Source organism: Sphaeramia orbicularis, chromosome 15 (assembly GCF_902148855.1).
Source record: "Sphaeramia orbicularis chromosome 15, fSphaOr1.1, whole genome shotgun sequence".
NCBI lineage: Eukaryota > Metazoa > Chordata > Actinopteri > Kurtiformes > Apogonidae > Sphaeramia > Sphaeramia orbicularis.
In genome coordinates this window covers 1,249,848-1,269,664 of record NC_043971.1, presented here as the reverse complement: position 1 = coordinate 1,269,664, position 19,817 = coordinate 1,249,848, and the positions used below count along the sequence as shown (strand labels likewise).

General features: G+C 41.7%; 1 protein-coding gene across 1 annotated transcript in view; it reads left to right on the top strand.

Moving 5' to 3' along the window:
- pitx3 (paired-like homeodomain 3) overlaps window positions 1-19,817 on the top strand; it is a 46,397-nt gene that overhangs the window by 9,041 nt on the left and 17,539 nt on the right. The window contains exon 2 of the mRNA XM_030155268.1: window positions 13,519-13,636. Coding sequence (XP_030011128.1) covers window positions 13,528-13,636 — 109 coding nt within the window. The 5' untranslated portion in view covers window positions 13,519-13,527. The remainder of the gene's footprint in view (window positions 1-13,518; window positions 13,637-19,817) is intronic.

Sequence of the window (19,817 nt, the reverse complement as noted above, 5' to 3'; positions counted from 1 at the left end):
ACCAGTCTGTCCACCCGTCTGTCCACCAGTCTGTCCACCAGTCTGTCCACCAGTCTGTCCATCCGTCTGTCCATCAGTCTGTCCACCAGTCTGTCCACCAGTCTGTCTATCCGTCTGTCCACTAGTCTGTCCACCAGTCTGTCCACCAGTCTGTCCACTAGTCTGTCCACCAGTCTGTCCACCAGTCTGTCCACCAGTCTGTCCACCCGTCTGTCCATCAGTCTGTCCACCAGTCTGTCCATCCGTCTGTCCACCAGTCTGTCCACCAGTCTGTCCATCAGTCTGTCCACCAGTCTGTCCACCAGTCTGTCCACCAGTCTGTCCATCAGTCTGTCCACCAGTCTGTCCATCCGTCTGTCCACCAGTCTGTCCATCAGTCTGTCCACCAGTCTGTCCATCCGTCTGTCCACCAGTCTGTCCATCAGTCTGTCCACCAGTCTGTCCACCAGTCTGTCCATCCGTCTGTCCACCAGTCTGTCCACCAGTCTGTCCATCCGTCTGTCCACCAGTCTGTCTATCCGTCTGTCCATCCGTCTGTCCATCAGTCTGTCCACCAGTCTGTCCATCAGTCTGTCCACCAGTCTGTCCACCAGTCTGTCTATCCGTCTGTCCATCCGTCTGTCCATCAGTCTGTCCACCAGTCTGTCCATCCGTCTGTCCACCAGTCTGTCCACCAGTCTGTCCATCCGTCTGTCCACCAGTCTGTCCACCAGTCTGTCCACCAGTCTGTCCATCCGTCTGTCCATCAGTCTGTCCACCAGTCTGTCCACCAGTCTGTCTATCCGTCTGTCCACTAGTCTGTCCACCAGTCTGTCCACCAGTCTGTCCACTAGTCTGTCCACCAGTCTGTCCACCAGTCTGTCCACCAGTCTGTCCACTAGTCTGTCCACCAGTCTGTCCATCAGGGCTCTGGGATCCAAAACAATAAGGACTAATGTGTAATGACTAAAGTTGAATATTATGGGATGGATGTCAGTGCATTGGCTGGTTTGGCTTCAGTTCTTCTCTTTGTTTCTAAACTGCCTCCGTCAGTTTGGACTGAATTTGGACCAACATGGCGTCTGTTGTTTTCTCTGCTTTCCAGTCCTCTTCCTCTGGCTGTCTGTAGTCTGTGTCCTGCTCTGACTGGAAATCCTCATTTCCATCTGACTGAGGAACAAACATCTGCCACTGAACTCCAGTCAAATACTGAGGTCTGTCTGAACTGCGTGGACAGAAATGTGTGGACACATCATGTCTGCAGCGGTCACATGACCTGTTCAGGACCATCACACACACAAACAGCAAGATTAAGAACCAATAGGACATCCATCCCATAATATCAAAGTCTATTCTGACATTAGTCCTTATTGTTTTGGATCCCAGAGTCCTGGTGGACAGACTGGTGGACAGAGTGATGGACAGACTGGTGGACAGAGTGATGGACAGACTGATGGACAGACTGGTGGACAGACTGGTGGACAGACTGATGGACAGACTGGTGGACAGAGTGATGGACAGAGTGATGGACAGACTGATGGACAGACTGGTGGACAGAGTGATGGACAGACTGGTGGACAGACTGATGGACAGACTGGTGGACAGACTGATGGACAGACTGATGGACAGACTGGTGGACAGAGTGATGGACAGACTGATGGACAGACTGGTGGACAGAGTGATGGACAGACTGGTGGACAGACTGATGGACAGACTGGTGGACAGACTGATGGACAGACTGGTGGACAGAGTGATGGACAGACTGGTGGACAGACTGATGGACAGACTGATGGACAGACTGGTGGACAGACTGGTGGACAGACTGATGGACAGCGTGATGGACAGACTGGTGGACAGACTGATGGACAGACTGGTGGACAGACTGATGGACAGACTGATGGACAGACTGGTGGACAGACTGGTGGACAGAGTGATGGACAGACTGGTGGACAGACTGATGGACAGACTGGTGGACAGACTGATGGACAGACTGATGGACAGACTGGTGGACAGACTGGTGGACAGACTGGTGGACAGACTGATGGACAGAGTGATGGACAGACTGGTGGACAGACTGATGGACAGACTGATGGACAGACTGGTGGACAGACGGATGGACAGACTGGTGGACAGACTGATGGACAGACTGATGGACAGACTGGTGGACAGACTGATGGACAGACTGATGGACAGACTGGTGGACAGACTGATGGACAGACTGATGGACAGACTGGTGGACAGACTGATGGACAGACTGGTGGACAGACTGATGGACAGACTGATGGACAGACTGGTGGACAGACTGATGGACAGACTGGTGGACAGACTGGTGGACAGACTGATGGACAGACTGGTGGACAGACTGATGGACAGACTGGTGGACAGACTGGTGGACAGACGGATGGACAGACTGGTGGACAGACTGATGGACAGACTGGTGGACAGACTGGTGGACAGACTGATGGACAGACTGGTGGACAGACTGATGGACAGACTGGTGGACAGACTGATGGACAGACTGGTGGACAGACTGGTGGACAGACTGGTGGACAGACGGATGGACAGACTGGTGGACAGACTGGTGGACAGACTGGTGGACAGACTGATGGACAGACTGGTGGACAGACTGGTGGACAGACTGGTGGACAGACGGATGGACAGACTGGTGGACAGACTGGTGGACAGACTGGTGGGGTGTTCAGGTGGGGTGGGTGGGGCTTCCATCACCCCCTCGCTGCCAAGCCAAGCAGCACATTTGTCATCTCAACACCACACTGACACCAGGTTTGTCAGTCCATCCATCACAGCCCTGACAGATAGACCCCCCCCCCCCCCCCCCCCAGCCCAGACTGGCACACATTCATATGTGGGACTACAGCAGTGGATGGAACTGCACACAGACTGACAAAGGGGAAACAGCATTAATACATATCGTATTTTTCTACTGCTGTTTATTTATTTATTTATAATGTCATTTTTCATTTGGAAAGATACTTTACAACAGACGACTAAATATATTTGTATATCTGTGTCTGAAAAACCAACAACAGTAAAGAAGGACATTTAACAAGTTCTCTGTTTAGAAAAACAAAGCAAAGACAGCTGTTCTTAAAGTAAGTCTCATTCCCTTTTTCATTTTTATTTTATTTGGTTAAACATACCTTAGAACAAGCAGCTGTCACATTTTACCTTTATTTTTATTATTCTTATTTCAAAACCCACACAAGTTTCAGCTCCAGTACGCTGAATACCTAGAAAAGCACAATATAAAACCAATATATTATTATTATTATTATTATTATTATTATTATTATTATTATTATTATTATTATTATTATTCAACCAGTTCAGTTATGCCTTGTCATTTCCAGTTCATTGAATGTGGCTTCACTGGGGGGAATGTCTACAGTCCATCTGAACCACGTGTCCACACATTTATGCTGTTTGACTTTTAGGTGGAGTCACACCTGCCCTGTTGGGTCTGTTTTAAACGGACCGGAGTTCGTTTGCTCCTTTGGTTCAGACCTTTTGGGCTGGTGTGAATAAAAACCACCGAACTCTGATCCGAACCAAACAAGTGAACCCAGACCAGCTGAAGGTGGTCTGGGTGTGGGTCCATATGAACCCTGGTGCGGTTCATTTGAGGTGTGAAAGCAGATCAGACCTGATCCCACACAGGTGTTTTTTTCCTCTAGTGTAAACGGTGCATTCTTAGTTCCTATTGTCACTGTAGAAAGGCAGAGGTCAGAGGTCAAAGCCAGGATCTTTCTGGTTTGTGTTCCTGATCGTTGAGCTTCAGTGTGGGTGTGGGTGGATTCAGTGCTTCTGCAGAACAGGAACTTGTGGACATTTCATTTCCAGAACTCTGGTTAGATTTGTCTGTTGTGCTTGAAAAGAAACATAATGAAGGACTTCATCAGCCCCAGAAAACTGGACCTGAGTTCAGGAATTCTGTCCCTGGAAAAGTGAACGCTGACATAGAATACATACACACAGATCTGCAGTACGGAGCACTGATGCTTTAGAACAGTCTGTGATATACCAGCAGAATTCAAACTACAGACCTGTTCCGTCTGTGAATCAGACCAACAGTCACATGATGTCCACATGAGCGCTGTCCTCCGTAGACGTGTGTCTGTGTCTGCGTCGTTGACAAATTAATTCTACAATACTGCAAACCTGACGTTGCATCAAACGCTCTTACTGCTCAAACATTTGTGTGAACGTCTGCATCTGTAAAAACCAGATCGCTATGACGAAAACAAAAACAGCTGAATGTCCGTGAGTCTGTCCTCTGACTTTGGACTGAGCGCTTTAATGGACACTGCTCATTTCTGTCCAGTGGATGAACCAGCTCAGCACACCTGGTTCTGTTTACAGATTTGGGTCCAGTTACAAAAATGTACGATGTGAAAGAGAACCGCACAAAAAAAAAAAAAAAAAAAGAAAAAACCACATTTGGTCCGGCCCAAAGCCAGAGGACTGTCGGACTGTCCTGGTGTGAATACGACCTGAAGGAACAGGACAGTTTGTCCATTTCAACAGATTTCACAGATTACTTACCAGAGCTGGTCACAGCTTTTTTCACTCCAATCAGTCGTGTTCTCATTAAATATTCGTCTCCTTTACTTTAAATGTTCTGTGTCATGGTTCATGCTCTGTGGTCTTACATCTAGATTCCAAACCGTTGTGGATGTTCTTCCAGAACACTGATTTTGGACATTCCTAAAATAGATGGTAGAGACAAGTCCGTCTGTCATTTTTGTTTTTCTTATTGTTTCTATCTTATTTATTATTATTTAACCCTGTTTTATTAAATAATGGTTATTTGAAGCATCCTAAAAGCACTTTGTAGTGTTTTTACTGACAGTGGCAGATGGGAGTTCCTTTGGAAACGAGGAGAATTAGAAAACAGTTTGTGACAGAACATTAGATCCTGTTGTGATCAAATAAAAATGTGTTTAGTATTTGTGCAGATTTCTGCTGTAATTCAGATCTTTAAGGAAATAATCATTTACAAAAAAGAAACAAACAAAAAATTGTCTTTTTAACAGTATCATGATATATCGTGATATATCGTATTGTGGTTTGTATCGTATCTCCAGACTCTTGCTGATACACACCTCTAGTCGTGTGTGCACCATCTTAAAGGTTTCATTGCTCCTTTCATGTCATATTTTATTATTTTCTGCCAAATTTTTAAAGTCAGTTTTGTCCATAGGTTACTTTTATTTGTTGAATTATTAAATAATTTCCTATCTGCTCTCATGGTTTGTAATGGAGCTCCTATAGTTCCTTTATGTTCTGTCTTCTTCTGCACAAACACACACAGTAGTCGTCTCTTAAACATAGTGAAGCCACGCCTCCTTTTCCTTTTTGACAACTGCATTATTTTAGATTTAATTCCAGGTTTTTTTTACCCGTCCAGAAATATTGAGAAATTATTATTATTGTTATTATTATTATTATTATTATTATTATTATTATTATTATTATAACCTTTATTTAACCAGGAAAAAAGCTCACTGAGATTAAACCTCTCTTTTCCAGAGTGTCCACTTTTTGACCTTTGACCCCCTGGCAGTCGTTTCTGGACACTACAGTCCAGCACAAACCATCTAAAAAACAGTTTTGATCCCAGGGCCAGAATTCCACTGAACTCTGCTGGACATTCATTAATTATGTGGAATGCTGAATGTTGTTCAGAGTATGTGAGGATGTTTTATGTGTCTTTTATACTTCTAGTAACACTCTATTTATGCTGTTTTTTTGTTTCGTTTTCAGATATTTATGCTGTCAGGGTTTTTCTTTTATATTTTAGTTTTGATACTCTTTTATACATTATTTAGACTTTTTTATGGCACCTAGGACTAGGAATGTAACAATTAGCAGTATAACAATAAACTGTGGTAAAATCACAGACTGTTAGTATTACCGTTTAAATTCTAATTCTCATGATAACTGTGTTTGATTACCGCACTTTTAGAGGAAAAAACCCTATGTAAAGATCTGCTTTAATGTCAAATATTTGAGTATAGTTTGAATTTACTACGATTTTAATTTTCTATACCTAATATTTGAACCAATATTCACTTTTAAAGTCTGTGAAAAGGTTCGTTAAACATCTGTGTGTTATTTATGCAAAAAATTATATACATTTTTCAAATAGGATTTTATATGTTTTTTGTGTTTTTTGTCCTTTTGTGTTTTTATAGTAGGTTAAAGTGAAAAAATAATAGACAGATGATCTAGATGAAGTTGTGCTGAAAAAACAGATCCCAAACATGGGTATAGTAAACATTTGTTTCTATAGTATATAAAGGCCAAATCAAAAGGACTGAAAAACAGACAGAATAGGCTCAGACCACTAAGGGTTAATATGTGAATGTTTCTGACACAGAAGGGACATTGTGTGAATTATTTTATTTGTTTATTTATTTTTTAAATCCAACTTGGTTAAATTATTTCAGGGTGTGTACTAGTACTTTTTGAACATTTTGAGCACAGTTCCACCAATACCACAATAATAATGAGAACTGTGACAATTTTAGTCACAATAACCGTAATATGAAATTTTCATATGGTTCCATCCCTATCTAGGACAATTGCACTTTTTTTTAATTTAGTTGTACCTGTACAATGACAATAAAGACATTCTATTCTATTCTATTCTATTCTATTCTATTCTATTCTATTCTATTCTATTCTGGCCCAGACAGCAGCAGAAGTTACACAGAATGGAAATCCCATTCGTACATCCACTAAAAATATACAGAAACACACTGAAAGTCAGCACTAAAAACAAACTTCAAACTGTTAAGAACGTACGTATAAAGCATCAGCATTATTTAAAAGGGTGGAGTGGGGGGGTGGGGTGGTGGTGGTGGTGGTACCACAGGTCGACTACTGAAACAGCCTTTGAACGCCTGGTGAAGAGAAACCACACCATTGGTTTAACACCGAGAAAAAGAGCCTTGGTGCTACCAGAAGAAGAACACACGCACGCACACACACACGCACACACACGCACACACACACACACGCACACACACACACACACACACACGCACACACACGCACACACACACACACACGCACGCACACACACACACACGCACACACACACACACGCACACACGCACACACACACACACACACACACGCACGCACGCACACACGCACGCACGCACACACACGCACGCACGCACGCGCACGCACGCACGCACGCACACACACACACGCGCGCGCACGCACGCACGCACGCACACACACACCACACACACACACACACACGCACACACACACACACGCACACACACACACACACACACACACACACACACCCCTCCTTTTTCTCTCTTTTTCTTGTATTCCTTGCTGTGCTGTTGTATCTGTTCCAGTTCCAGTCGGTGCTTCCTCTGTTTCTTCTTCTTCTCATACAGACGGTTTTTACTGAATGCTTCTGTTACAGTTGTTTGTTTTTGTTTAATTCGACCTGTTGGCTCTAACTGTGGTGTGGGTTAGGGTCTGGGTTAGGGTCTGTCAGCTGTGACTCCTACATGATGTGGTGGTGAACCGCTGTGATGCGTCTGCGTCTCATATCCGTCCATCCAGAGCCGTTGGATCCTCTGTGGCTCCGTCAGATCCTAGACCATTCCACTATGTGTGTGCTTTAGGGTTGGGGTTTGGGTCCATGCTCTCTAACCCTTGTCCATGTGACATCATCACCCACAGCCCCAGGTACAACAAAGACACTGTGTGCGTTTGAGGTCAGACTAATGTTCGGGTTAAAGGCTTTGAACATCCACACTTGAACTTTGACCCTAAAGTCATGACAAATGGAAGGTGACTTTGTGGTAAAATAAGCCTTGATCCAAATCCAGCCCCAGAAAGAACTGCTGGTTCTGTTCTGGGGTCTGTGGGCCCAACATGAGAAAAACTGTGAACCGATATTTGTGGTTCTGTGACCAAAGGAAACGGAGCTGTGAGCTGTCAGTCAAACTGGAACCCACACGACGGAACCAGAGGATCAGTAATCTGAACCACAGCCCTGAACCACATACAGATCATCTGTACGTGGGGGACTGGATCTGGTCCACAGGCTGGATCTGGTCCTCAGACTGGGTCTGTCTTCCCAGGGTCCACTGTCGCTGCCTGTGGCTAACCCTGACCCTGACCCAGTTTTCCTGTCAGTGTTAAACTCCGCTGTTTCTCTCAGATGCTTAAACTCAGAGCAGATGTCTGAGTCCTCTGTGCTCATACTGACCAGTATTACAAATGTATTCAGTGAAGTTTGGGTTTTTTTTCTTGTTTTTGTGGTAGTTTGTGTCTGAGCTGAAACCAGAAGCCGCATGTGTTCGGTGGAATGGCCTCACAAATATCAGCTGGAATCAGGAACTAAACCTTTAAGTGGAATACACAGATGGACTGGGACAGGGTCAGGAGGAGGACACACAACCATAACCATAACCCAGGGTTTTTCAACCTTGGGGTTGGGACCCCACATGGGGTCAGCTTGAATTCAAATGGGGTCGACTGAAATTTCTAGTAATTGATAAAAACAGACATAAAAACTTACCAAGAAAAAAATATATGGTGAGTTGAGAGAGACAATCACAATCCACAAAAGACAAACTGTGGTTCTGTTTCTGTGTCACATGTTCACTGTGGTCAGTTTCAGATGCTGCAGCTCTTTCATAATTCATAGTTTCAGTTCTTGTTTGTTCAGTATTAATTGTCCTCCTTGTAAATCCCAGCTGGACTGACTGGACAGATCCTGACCTTTAATCTACACCTGGATTTACTGCCTCTATCCACAATAATAGACATTATACAGACTAAATGTCCTCTGAAATTAACCTGGATTTGAAACAGAGGACAGAAAACTATTACAGGAACAAAAACTAGTGAATTTATGCCCAAAAAAAAAAAAGTCTCTGTTTTGAATGTCTGGGGTCGACAGAAATGTGTGATGTTAAAATGGAGTCAGGAGTAAAAAAAGGTTGGAAACCACTGGCCTAACCCTAACCTAAACCCTAATATACAGTATATATTATATAGTATTATAGTATATACTATTATAGTATATAGTTTATACTATATAGTATTCAGTATTTAATTATAGTATATACTATAATATTATATACTATAACGAAGTACTATATACTATAATGAAATACTGAATACTATATAGTATATCATTTTATAGTATATAGTTATAGTATATACCATATAGTATTTAGTATTTTGTTTTAGTATATAGTATATAGTACTTAATTATAGTATATAGTATTTAGTTGTAGTATGTGCAGTATATAGTCTATATTCTTGTGTTGTAATAGTGTATAATGTGGGTGGTGTGTGGTCCTGTGCTCCAGTCCTGGTTCCAGTTCAGCCTGTTTTCACTTCTGTCTGTTCCACTGACTCTGTCTTCTGTGTTTTATGTCATTTGGGCTGTTTTCACTTTAGTCCATCCTTTTCTTATTGTACCTCGTTTGTTTTTATATTGTGTTCTTTACATCACGTTCTGTCTTTTTTGGTAGTTTTTTATTTATAAGGAGCCCCCCCCGGATCAGATTTAACCCCAGTGAAAGTCACATGTGACTGGCACATAAAGGACGGATGGCATGGAGGCCAACACACACACACACACACACACACACACACACACACACACACACACACACACACACACACACACACACACACACACACACAGAGTGTGTGTGTGTATGTGTGTGTGTGTGTTACTCTGTAAATCTAAATTTGCCTCTCTCTTCTCAGTATAAGGTCCGTTACCACAACAGCGACTACACACACAAAGGAGGGGGCGGGGGCGGGGGGTCCAGGACCCTCAACTGAGGCCTTTAATGATTAAAACACCCCCTTTAAAGTTGGTGTTCACTCACAGGAACCAGCTTTATCACCTTTATAATGGGGGGGGGGGGCTTAATATCAAATACCACATTAGCCCTGATTTTCTGACGCAGATGTTCTAAGCCCCCCCCCCCCCCCCCCGAAAATGACTTTAACTCTGAAAATCCCAACTTTCCCAGCTTCTCCACTCTTTTGTCCAGTGCAGTGTATAAATCTGTTCATGATGGGACAGTTCTTGATCCTGTCAGTGTTATATTGTATCATAAGAGTACTGTGGACTAGGAACAGTCTAATGTCAAGGTCACGGTGGAGGTCAAAGGTCACCAAAATGACTAGAATTCTTTTCAAAAATTCATACCATTCTGACCTTTGATTGAAACTGTCCTCAGTTCTGTTCCTCTGGTTTTCCTGGTGGGACCCCCCCCCCCCCTTTGGCCCTTTACAGACACAGTACAGACTACAGATTCAAACATGGACAGAACATTAGTGTGGAGGAAACACCAGCACACATTTAGGAGGAAGCACTAACACTTCATTCATTCATTCATTCATTTTCTGAACCTGCTTTATCCTCACCAGGGTCACCTGGAGCCTACCTCAGCTACTTATGGGTGTGGGTGGGCTTTGTGTTAGGGTTAGGGTTAGCTTTAAGTGCCCTCCAGACAAAGCCAACTCAGAGGTCTGTCTATTTTGGAGTGTATTGAGCAACACTGGGTCTGAAATGTCAGCGTGTGTTTTCCAGCAGGAACTCCTCCAGTCCATTCCACTGAGCACTGGTCCTGTAGACCCCAAATAGAGTCAACTGAGGCCAGGTCTGGTTATAGGCACTGAGGTCAGGGTCCTATAAAGGGATCACACACACGCATGCATGCACACACACACACACACACACACACACACACACACACACACACACACACACACCTCCCAGGATGAATGGAAAGATCAAAGAGGAAATAGAAACACACCAACAAATGAAACAAAGACCGATCAGATGGAACACACGTCTGTTTAAACCAACCTGTTCATGATGTCTGCAGATGGAAGGGTTAGGGTTAGGGGTAGGGGTAGGGTTAGGGTTAGGGTAGGAGGTGATGCTCCTCAAAGAATCCATAATAATGAATACAAATAAAGACTACAGAGTAAACAGATGGGTTTATATCTGTACCTTCACTGGACTTGTATGTTTGAAGTGTCATCTGTAGGCTGTAAATGAATACTTGAATATACACTGTAAAAACACAAGTATTTTGGTCTAAAACATCCGTTGGAGTATTTCCCGTCAGGCTGAACATGAATGAAAACAGGCAGAGTCGCATTCACAGGTTAACTTGGGCCTGGTCTGACTGAAGTCTGAAAATCCAGCTTCTTTTTTTCAGCTTTTTATCCATGAAAACATAGTCCTTTTAGACAGCCTGAGCTTTTTATCACTCACCTACACAGACATTTAACTCAAAGGACTGGATGGAGTCAGCCTCGCTGTGCTTCCCACTGTGTGGTTTTACACAGGTGTTCATGTCGCAAAATAAAAGTAAGATGGCACCTCAGAAGGAAGAGGAGTGGGACACTGGAGGTTTAGAGAGACATGAAGGAACAACAAACACAGCTCTATGTGGAAATGCTCAACAAGCCTTTACCAAAAGGATTGTGGACACCATGAACCAGAACTGATGGAGTCATGACGGGTGTGCAGGACTTACAGACCAGGCTCTGCTTTTCCCAGGGTCACACTGATGATCTGAGGGGAATGGAGAGGAAGATGGATTCAGCTGAATCCCAACCACAGCCACTGTCATCCCAGGGCGCTAAAGCCCCGTTTCCACCAAGGTTATTATTGTGAACGAAAACTAACGGAATGACCAAAACGAGAATTGAAAAAACATTTTTCTTAACTGAAATAAATAAAAACTACAATTAAAAGAAAAAAACATCACTAACTGAAACGGTATTGTGTGTTTAGAAAACTAACTAAAATGTATATAAATTCTGGATCAAATTCCCTTGGTTTTCATCTTTGTCAATGTCAGATTGATGTTAAATGGATTTCTTTGTCTCTCTCAGTTTTCTGTGCTGTCTCCATACGACACTTTTTGCTCCGTCACTTGTGTTCACTTGTGGTTTCCAGTCGTCTTCTGGTCCCCACTCTACCTGGAAACATGGAGACTAAAGCAGCAGAGTCCTGTCTGGGATTGATTTGAATACAACGACAGAGAAGAAGAGAAAAGAGACGAAAAAACTACAACTGAACTAAAACTAAACTACAACTAAACTACAACTAAGCATTTAGAAAAAAATGAAAACTAATAAAAACTAGCAAACCTGCTCTAAAAACAAATTAAAATAAACTGAATTAGAGAAAAAAAGTCTAAACTAAATAAAACTAAACTAGAATGAAAAATCCAAAACTATTAGAACCTTGGTTTCCACTATGTGGAACCGGCTCGGCTCCGCTCTGGTACCAGGTCCTATTCCAGACCGTTTCCATTCCAGATTCTACCCACTTTCCAGTACCTGGTCGTCATAGCGATGCGGTGCGTTACTTCTGTGTAATCTGCTCAGAGTCGCTGATAAACTCGCTCGTTGTGTGTTGTCTCGTCAAACTCATGCTGAATTTTTACATGGGCCACCACAGACTGCACCTCCTCTGACCATGGTGTAGTTTTCCAGACTGTCCTCATGTGGATTCACCTACCGACAGATTTACTGAAAACTACTGCATCTGTTTTTGTAAAAGGGCGGGGCACAGAGACGACTCTGACCAATCAGAGGTCTGCAGTGTTTACACAGTGTCACCTTTTAGTATCTGGTCCCCAGTCCTGGAACCTCAGCAGAGGGGATACCAAAAAACTAGTACCAGGTACCAGATTCCAGGTCCTTTTTTGTAATGGAAACACAAAAAGGCCGAGTCGACTCGAGTCGAGTTGAGTCGAGTCGGTACCACGCAGTGGAAACGCAGCATAACTGACACTGTTACACAAGTTGATTTTTTTTTAGAAAACCAGAGTCGATAAAATACCGTCATAATTGATGGCTTGGCCCAAGAAATGCGTTTGAAACTTGGGCAGACTCTGAAAAAGACGGTCAGGGAATTCATGACCAACGGGCTGAAGACTGATTCAGAATCTACTGAAGCTGAAAGAGCCCAGCGTGTTGGAAATCTGAAACTAAATGCTGGAAAACCAAGACCAATTGTGGTGAAATTTTGGCGCAACAAGGACAAAGATCTTATTCTGGCAAAGGCCAAAGCTCATGTAAAAAAGACGGACATACGTGACAGTGCAGATGTGTCTGCTGGTGTTTGGAGGAAGAGAGCTGAGCTTCAGCCAGTTCTGAAGCAGACCACAGAACAGGGACTCTGGGGTTATTAGTGGAGCCGGCCCTCCGATGCAACTTCCACATGCAGAAGGTTTCATACAGGTGTTGTTTTTATCTGGTTTTTGATGACATTTGCACTTCATGGATTCTAACACCATGAAAACTACACAACAAACACAGAAAACAAACACAGTCCGAAGTTTAACAAACAATGTACACTAAAGAGTCACAGTCGCAGACACAGTCACACAACACTGGACCAAGGGCGCTGTTTAATGTGTTAGACGAAGCCTTCCTCACTAGCTAATTCTTGTGTGTGTGTGTGTGTGTGTGTGTGTGTGTGTGCAGAGCCTGGTTATGGATTTTAACCTCCTGACGGACTCTGAGGCTCGCAGCCCGGCCCTGTCTCTGTCTGACTCTGGGACTCCACAGCACGAACAGGGATGTAAAGGACAGGAGCACAGCGGTGAGTGTGTACACACACATACACACACACACGCACACACACACATCTACACACACACGCACACACGCACACACACACACACACACGCACACACACACATCTACACACACACGCACACATGCACACACACACACACACATCTACACACATGCACACACACCTACACATACACACACACGCACACACACACACACACACGCACACACACATACACACACCCGACCCACACCAAGCACATGCGTGTGCGTGTGCACCACCACATTAAATATTGTGTCATGTTTATGACCTCTGCCAAAGAACAGTGGAGGTCATGTTTTCATCGGGGTTTGTTTGTTTGTTTGTTTGTTTGTTTGTTTGTTACCAAGATACCTCAAAAGGTTATGGAAGGATTTTGATGAATTTTTCAGGAAATGATACTGGCACAAGGAACAAATGAGTACATTTTGGTGGTGATGGGGGGGGTCTGAGTGCTGTTCTAGTTTCTTTCTTCGTTCATCCAGGTGGATCCTGGAACAGCCCCACGTACAGTTTGGAAAACTGTGATGTCAATGACTTTATGAGGAAAATGGGCCTAAAAGTGTGCTGGTTTTTCTATTTGAGCCCTAAAGGGGCCCATGGGGACCTGACAGGACCAACATGTGGGTCCAGATCCAGGTTGGATCCTAAATGTATGAATAAATGTATGGATTCCACTAAAGCACAGTCTGTTGGATCGAAACAAACTCAGATCAAATGTTCGCTGAAGTTCAACCATTCGACCTGTTTGTTCATCATGTGGAGAAAGAGGCCCGAGCCCACTGAGTGAGGGTCAGGGTTAAAGCTAGGGTAGGGTCAGGGTTAGGGTTAGGTTCTGTGGTGAATGGGACCGAACCTCACCGGATGTGGAACTTTGAGCAGTTTCATGCTCTTTCGTGCTCTTTTGCACATGCATTTCCATATTCAAAGTCTAAATGATTTTATGGCATAACAGCCTATCACCTGGAAGGAAGGGTGTGGAGGGGGGTGGGGCAGGGGTGGGGCTGCTTTGCAAAGATCGGTCCACAGAAAAAAAACAAACAACACAACAATAAAAACCCAAATACAAATGTACTTGTTGAACAGGTTTTCAATTTCAATGTATTTATTTGAAGGGAACAGTGAGCATGAATGAACAGATACATTTACAATGGAAACACTCCAGATGTTAGCCAGAGCCCGGGTTAGGGTCCATCTGCTGTTCCACAGTTCTATTGAATATATGCTCTACTGAATACATGTTCTATTGCATATACGTTCTATTGAATATATGTTCTATGGGCCTCTATCACCATCTGTAGTTGTTAACATTTCTAATCAGTTTCATTATAGTTTGTCCACTGATGTGGTTTTCAGCCTGTGTTTTCTCTTATACACAGGGTGGGGAAGCAAAATGTACAATATTCTGAGGCAGGGATTGAAAGACAGTGTATGACCAATTAGTTTATTGAAAGTCATGAGAATTTATTTGCCACAAGAAAATGTCCATAATAGAAAATGTTTTTATTCTATGTGTCCTCCTTCTTTCTCAATAACTGCCTTCACACGCTTCCTGAAACTTGTGCAAGTGTTCCTCAAATATTCAGGTGACAACTTCTCCCATTCTTCTTTAATAGTATCTTCCAGACTTTCTGGTAATAGTTTTGCTCATAGTCATTCTCTTCTTTCCATTATAAACAGTCTTTATGGACACTCCAACTATTTTTGAAATCTCCTTTGGTGTGACGAGTGCATTCAGCAAATCACACACTCTTTGACGTTTGCTTTCCTGATTACTCATATGAGCAAAAGTTTGTGAAAAGGTATGGATAATAGTGTTAGGTATGATTATGACATCAGTATATGTTTGGGTTCAAAACAACTGACGTAGTGTCTGCTGAGAAAAAACAACTACATGTTCAGTGTACATTTGGCTTCCCCACCCTGTATATATATATATATATATATATATATATATATATATACATACACACACACACACATATATCTATATCTATATATCTATATAAATCTATATCTATCTATCTATCTATATACACATACACACACACACACACATATATATATATATATATATATATATATATATATATATCGGGGTTGAAATCATGTGGCTGGTCAAATGCTGCTTGTGTGTTTTCCATACATAAACATCCAAACATAAATGGTGCGTTCACTGACCTCTGTCCTCTCTCTCTCTCTCTCCTCTAACCTGTTCTCTGTTCTTTTCTGTCTGTGTCTCAGATCATGCTCCATGTTCTAATAGTGACCTTTGACCTCTGTGTGACCTCTGCATGTACTGTTCCATTCTGGCGCTGTGTGTGTGTGTGTGTGTGTGTGTAACCTGACCTAACTGCTAAAGTGTGTGTGTGTTTCCAGTCCTCAGCTAACAAACTGTCAAACACAAACTATCTGAGGCGTCCACATGCTCTGGTGTGGGTGGAGTTCCTTTAAGCAGCGCTCTTAAACACTGGGGCTGATGGGGAAACTCTGAACGCCTGAACGCCACATACAGGCCCCTGGGGCCCCACAAGGACACAACCACCCCCCCACCACACATCTGTGGGACTGGTCCACGTGAGTGTCTGAACGCACTAGTGTCCTCTAAGACAACACCTGGACCTGATGTGTCCACCTGTCCACGACGATAAAGAAAAACAGAAGACAAACATAAATGGTGCGTTCACTGACCTCTGTCCTCTCTCTCTCTTTATAAAGCTGATGGATTGGCTTTAAACAGTCTGTGCATCAGTTCATCAGTGCAGTCACATGACTGTCTGAAACTGGAGTCACATGACTGTCTGAAACTGGAGTCACATGACTGTCTGAAACTGGAGTCACATGACTGTCTGAAACTGGAGTCACATGACTGTCTGAAACTGGAGTCACATGACTGTCTGAAACTGTTGACACTCATTTGAGTTTAGACTAAAACCAGGTGATTCATGTTGGTTTCAGTTGAAATTAAAACGACACATTATTTATTCATTTTCAGATGTTTCAGCTGATTGTTCCAGTAAAACAGAGTCAGGACAAAGCAGAGGATTATTAAGAGAAAACACTTTCATTTATAGAATTTCAGGAATTGCTTTTATTTTGAATTCTGTTGAAACAGGAAGTACCTTTAGATTTTTTTTTGACAAAATAAAAGCCTTTGGATTCCAGATGTGGAGGTCCAGTTTCTGTTTGTGTCCTGGAGTTCTGAACCCAGTATCTGCTGGAGGGACAGCTGGTGACTGTGCCTGGGGTAATAGGAGCATTAGTGTTAGCATTAGTGTTAGCAGTAGCATTAGTGTTAGCATTAGCTCCAGTGTTGGTATGTGTCTGTTGTTTCGTGGTATCCGAACTCTTTGTGTCACAGTCTGAACACACCAGTGCTTCTATCTCAGCTTCCATCCAACCCTTTTCTAAATGTAGATGTGTTCACACATGGAAAATACTGACTGTTGGTAATTGTAGGTAATAAATCTGAAAGTGTAAATGTTATTAATGTTAGGTGTTCCTGGTCCCACTCAGACCAGCTTCTTTTTCAGGGTCAAACCGGCCAATCACAGCCTGTTTCTCATCAGCAGGTTCAGAGTTTGAAAACAGTCGACCACATATAAACGATAAACTGTCACTAATAACCTGTTTCAGATATCCCTGATGAAGCAGCTGATGAACACTCTGTCTGTCGATAGTCTCTTTCGTCTTCATCTGTTTACTTCCAGTGTTGGTCGGTCTGTTCTTCTCTATTTTAAACTCTTCTCCCTCTTGGAGCTAAATGTTAAACATGTCTCATAGTGTTAATATCACAGAAACAGCTACAGTGTTCCAGATAACACTGGCATGAGCCCGGTCTGAAGGTCTGGACCTGGACCTGGACCGAACAGGGTCCACAGAACTGAGGGTTTGAAAAGTTGAAAAATGGAAAGTGATGGTGTTTTAAACACACACATCTACAGCAGGGCCGTCAAACATGCGTCCCCCCAAAGGTTCCAGTCCCACCCCTGGATGAATTTACAGAGTGTCTAAATTCCACAGTCCAGGCTGTGGAACTCATGTTAGTGTGGGTTCCACATCCAGACCAATCTGATCTACAGTCCAATAAGAACAGCAGAAGAACCCACACAGAAGAAGGACTGCAGATTTACTACTGGGTTTGATGGGAGGAAAATATTAAACTACACTGTAAAAAAAAAAAAAAATCTGTAATTTAACAGAATTTTCACTGTTTATTTTATAGATTTTTTCTGTATTTTTAAGATACAGGAAAATATCACTGAAATGACAAAAACAGACTGTGATCTTACATGTCAAATGGAAAATAACATGAAAAAAACTGTAACTGTGAATAACCATTAAAATATCCATTTTTTAAAAGATTTTTTTTCTTTTTTCAAAGAAAAATACAGTTAAAATAGATTTGCAAATGTATCATAAATTCACAAATATTTCTTTTCTATTTATGAGATTAAATTGTTAATTTAAAGTTTAATACTGTAAAAAAAACAAACAAAACAAAACCAGATAAAATCACTGACAGTTAACGGTAACAGCAGTATTAGTTCTGTCAGTTGAACCAGACTTGTTTGTTCATTGACAAATATCTTGTGTAATTACAGGAGGTTTCACAACAAAAATGTTGAATAAATGTATTTTTGTGAATGTATAACATGTATAAGCACTGATAAACTGTCCAAATACAGTTTTTATCAGTGGATTGGACAACTGAGTCTGACTGAAAATTATTTATATATATATATATATATATATATATATAGGGAATTGGATTGTTTTAATACATGTAAATATTCTTTATTAACCAATAATTTTTTTAAAAAAAAAGCAAACTCACATGTAAAGTTAGAGCAAAAAACTGTATTTTAATTATGGGAAAATTACCATATTTTTATGAGATGGTTATTTTCTGTCATTTAACAGTACTTTTTTGGAATAAGGAATATTAGTTTTTTTTTTACTTAAAAAAATTTTTTTTTTTTTTTTTACAGTGTATGACTATAAATAATGACAACTTCAAAATCTTTTCTTTGTTTTAGTGCAAAAAATCACATTAAATTATGAAACTCTTTCCATTTCCAAACTCTCCTGTACCAATAAAATGTGACTAACCTGAACAAATGTGTCCAACCTGAAATGTCTGTATTAAATTCAGTCCAGTTTGAACTCTTTTCTTCCTGTTCCTCAGTGTTTAGTGTCTTTGGAGATCTGATCCAGAATGCACATGGACTAATGAGAAGTGGAGGAAGAAGACTGAGAAAATTACACTGATTTTTATGAAGAAATGTCAGTTTTTTTCAGGTTATTCACATCTTTTTTGTTTGGATAGTTTATAAAAGTAAGTATTTTCATCATTTAATGAGTTTTTTTTCACTCAAACACAGACATAAATTGTCAGTTGTCATTATTTCTGGGTTCTTCTGTTCTTATTCTCCTGGTTGGGTCCACTGCAGATCAGATCAGACTGAATGTGGAACCTGAAAGAACAGGAGTTTAGAACCCTGGGTTAAATCCTACTGTATCTGATTCAGTCCCTGTGAATGGGACCTGGATGGACTTGGACAGGGGTCTCAAACTCATCTTAGTTCAGTTCCACATTCAGCCTAATTTGATCTGAAGTGGGCCGGACCAGTAAAATAATATAAATAATAGGATAAGGACTTTGGAGTGAAAAAAGTAAATTCTGTAATGAAAATGTTTACATCTACGAACTGTACTTGAACATAACATGAACAAATATGAACAACCTAGAAATTCATTAGTAAAATCAGTGCAATGTGAACAATATTAGGCCTCAGTTTATCATTTATACATGTGAATCACAACTGACAGATCACAGTGGATCTACAAATAAACAAAACACTAAATAACACTGAGAATATTATGAAAATTCCCCAGACTTCTCTTTAGACAGTTCAGATATTCAGATTTTTGGTAAAAGGCCAGTCTGTAAATGTAAATATTTTTGTGTCATTTTACTTTTTTTTTTACATTAAAACAAAGAGACAAATTGACAGTTTTCATTATTTATAGTTTATTCTGATAATATTTGACTGGTTCTGATCCACTTTAGACTGAAATGACCGAAAATGATTCAAACATCCTTGACTGTTCATATCTTCAGTGTAATTTTTGCATTTCACAAATTCATCCCAGGGCCGGACTG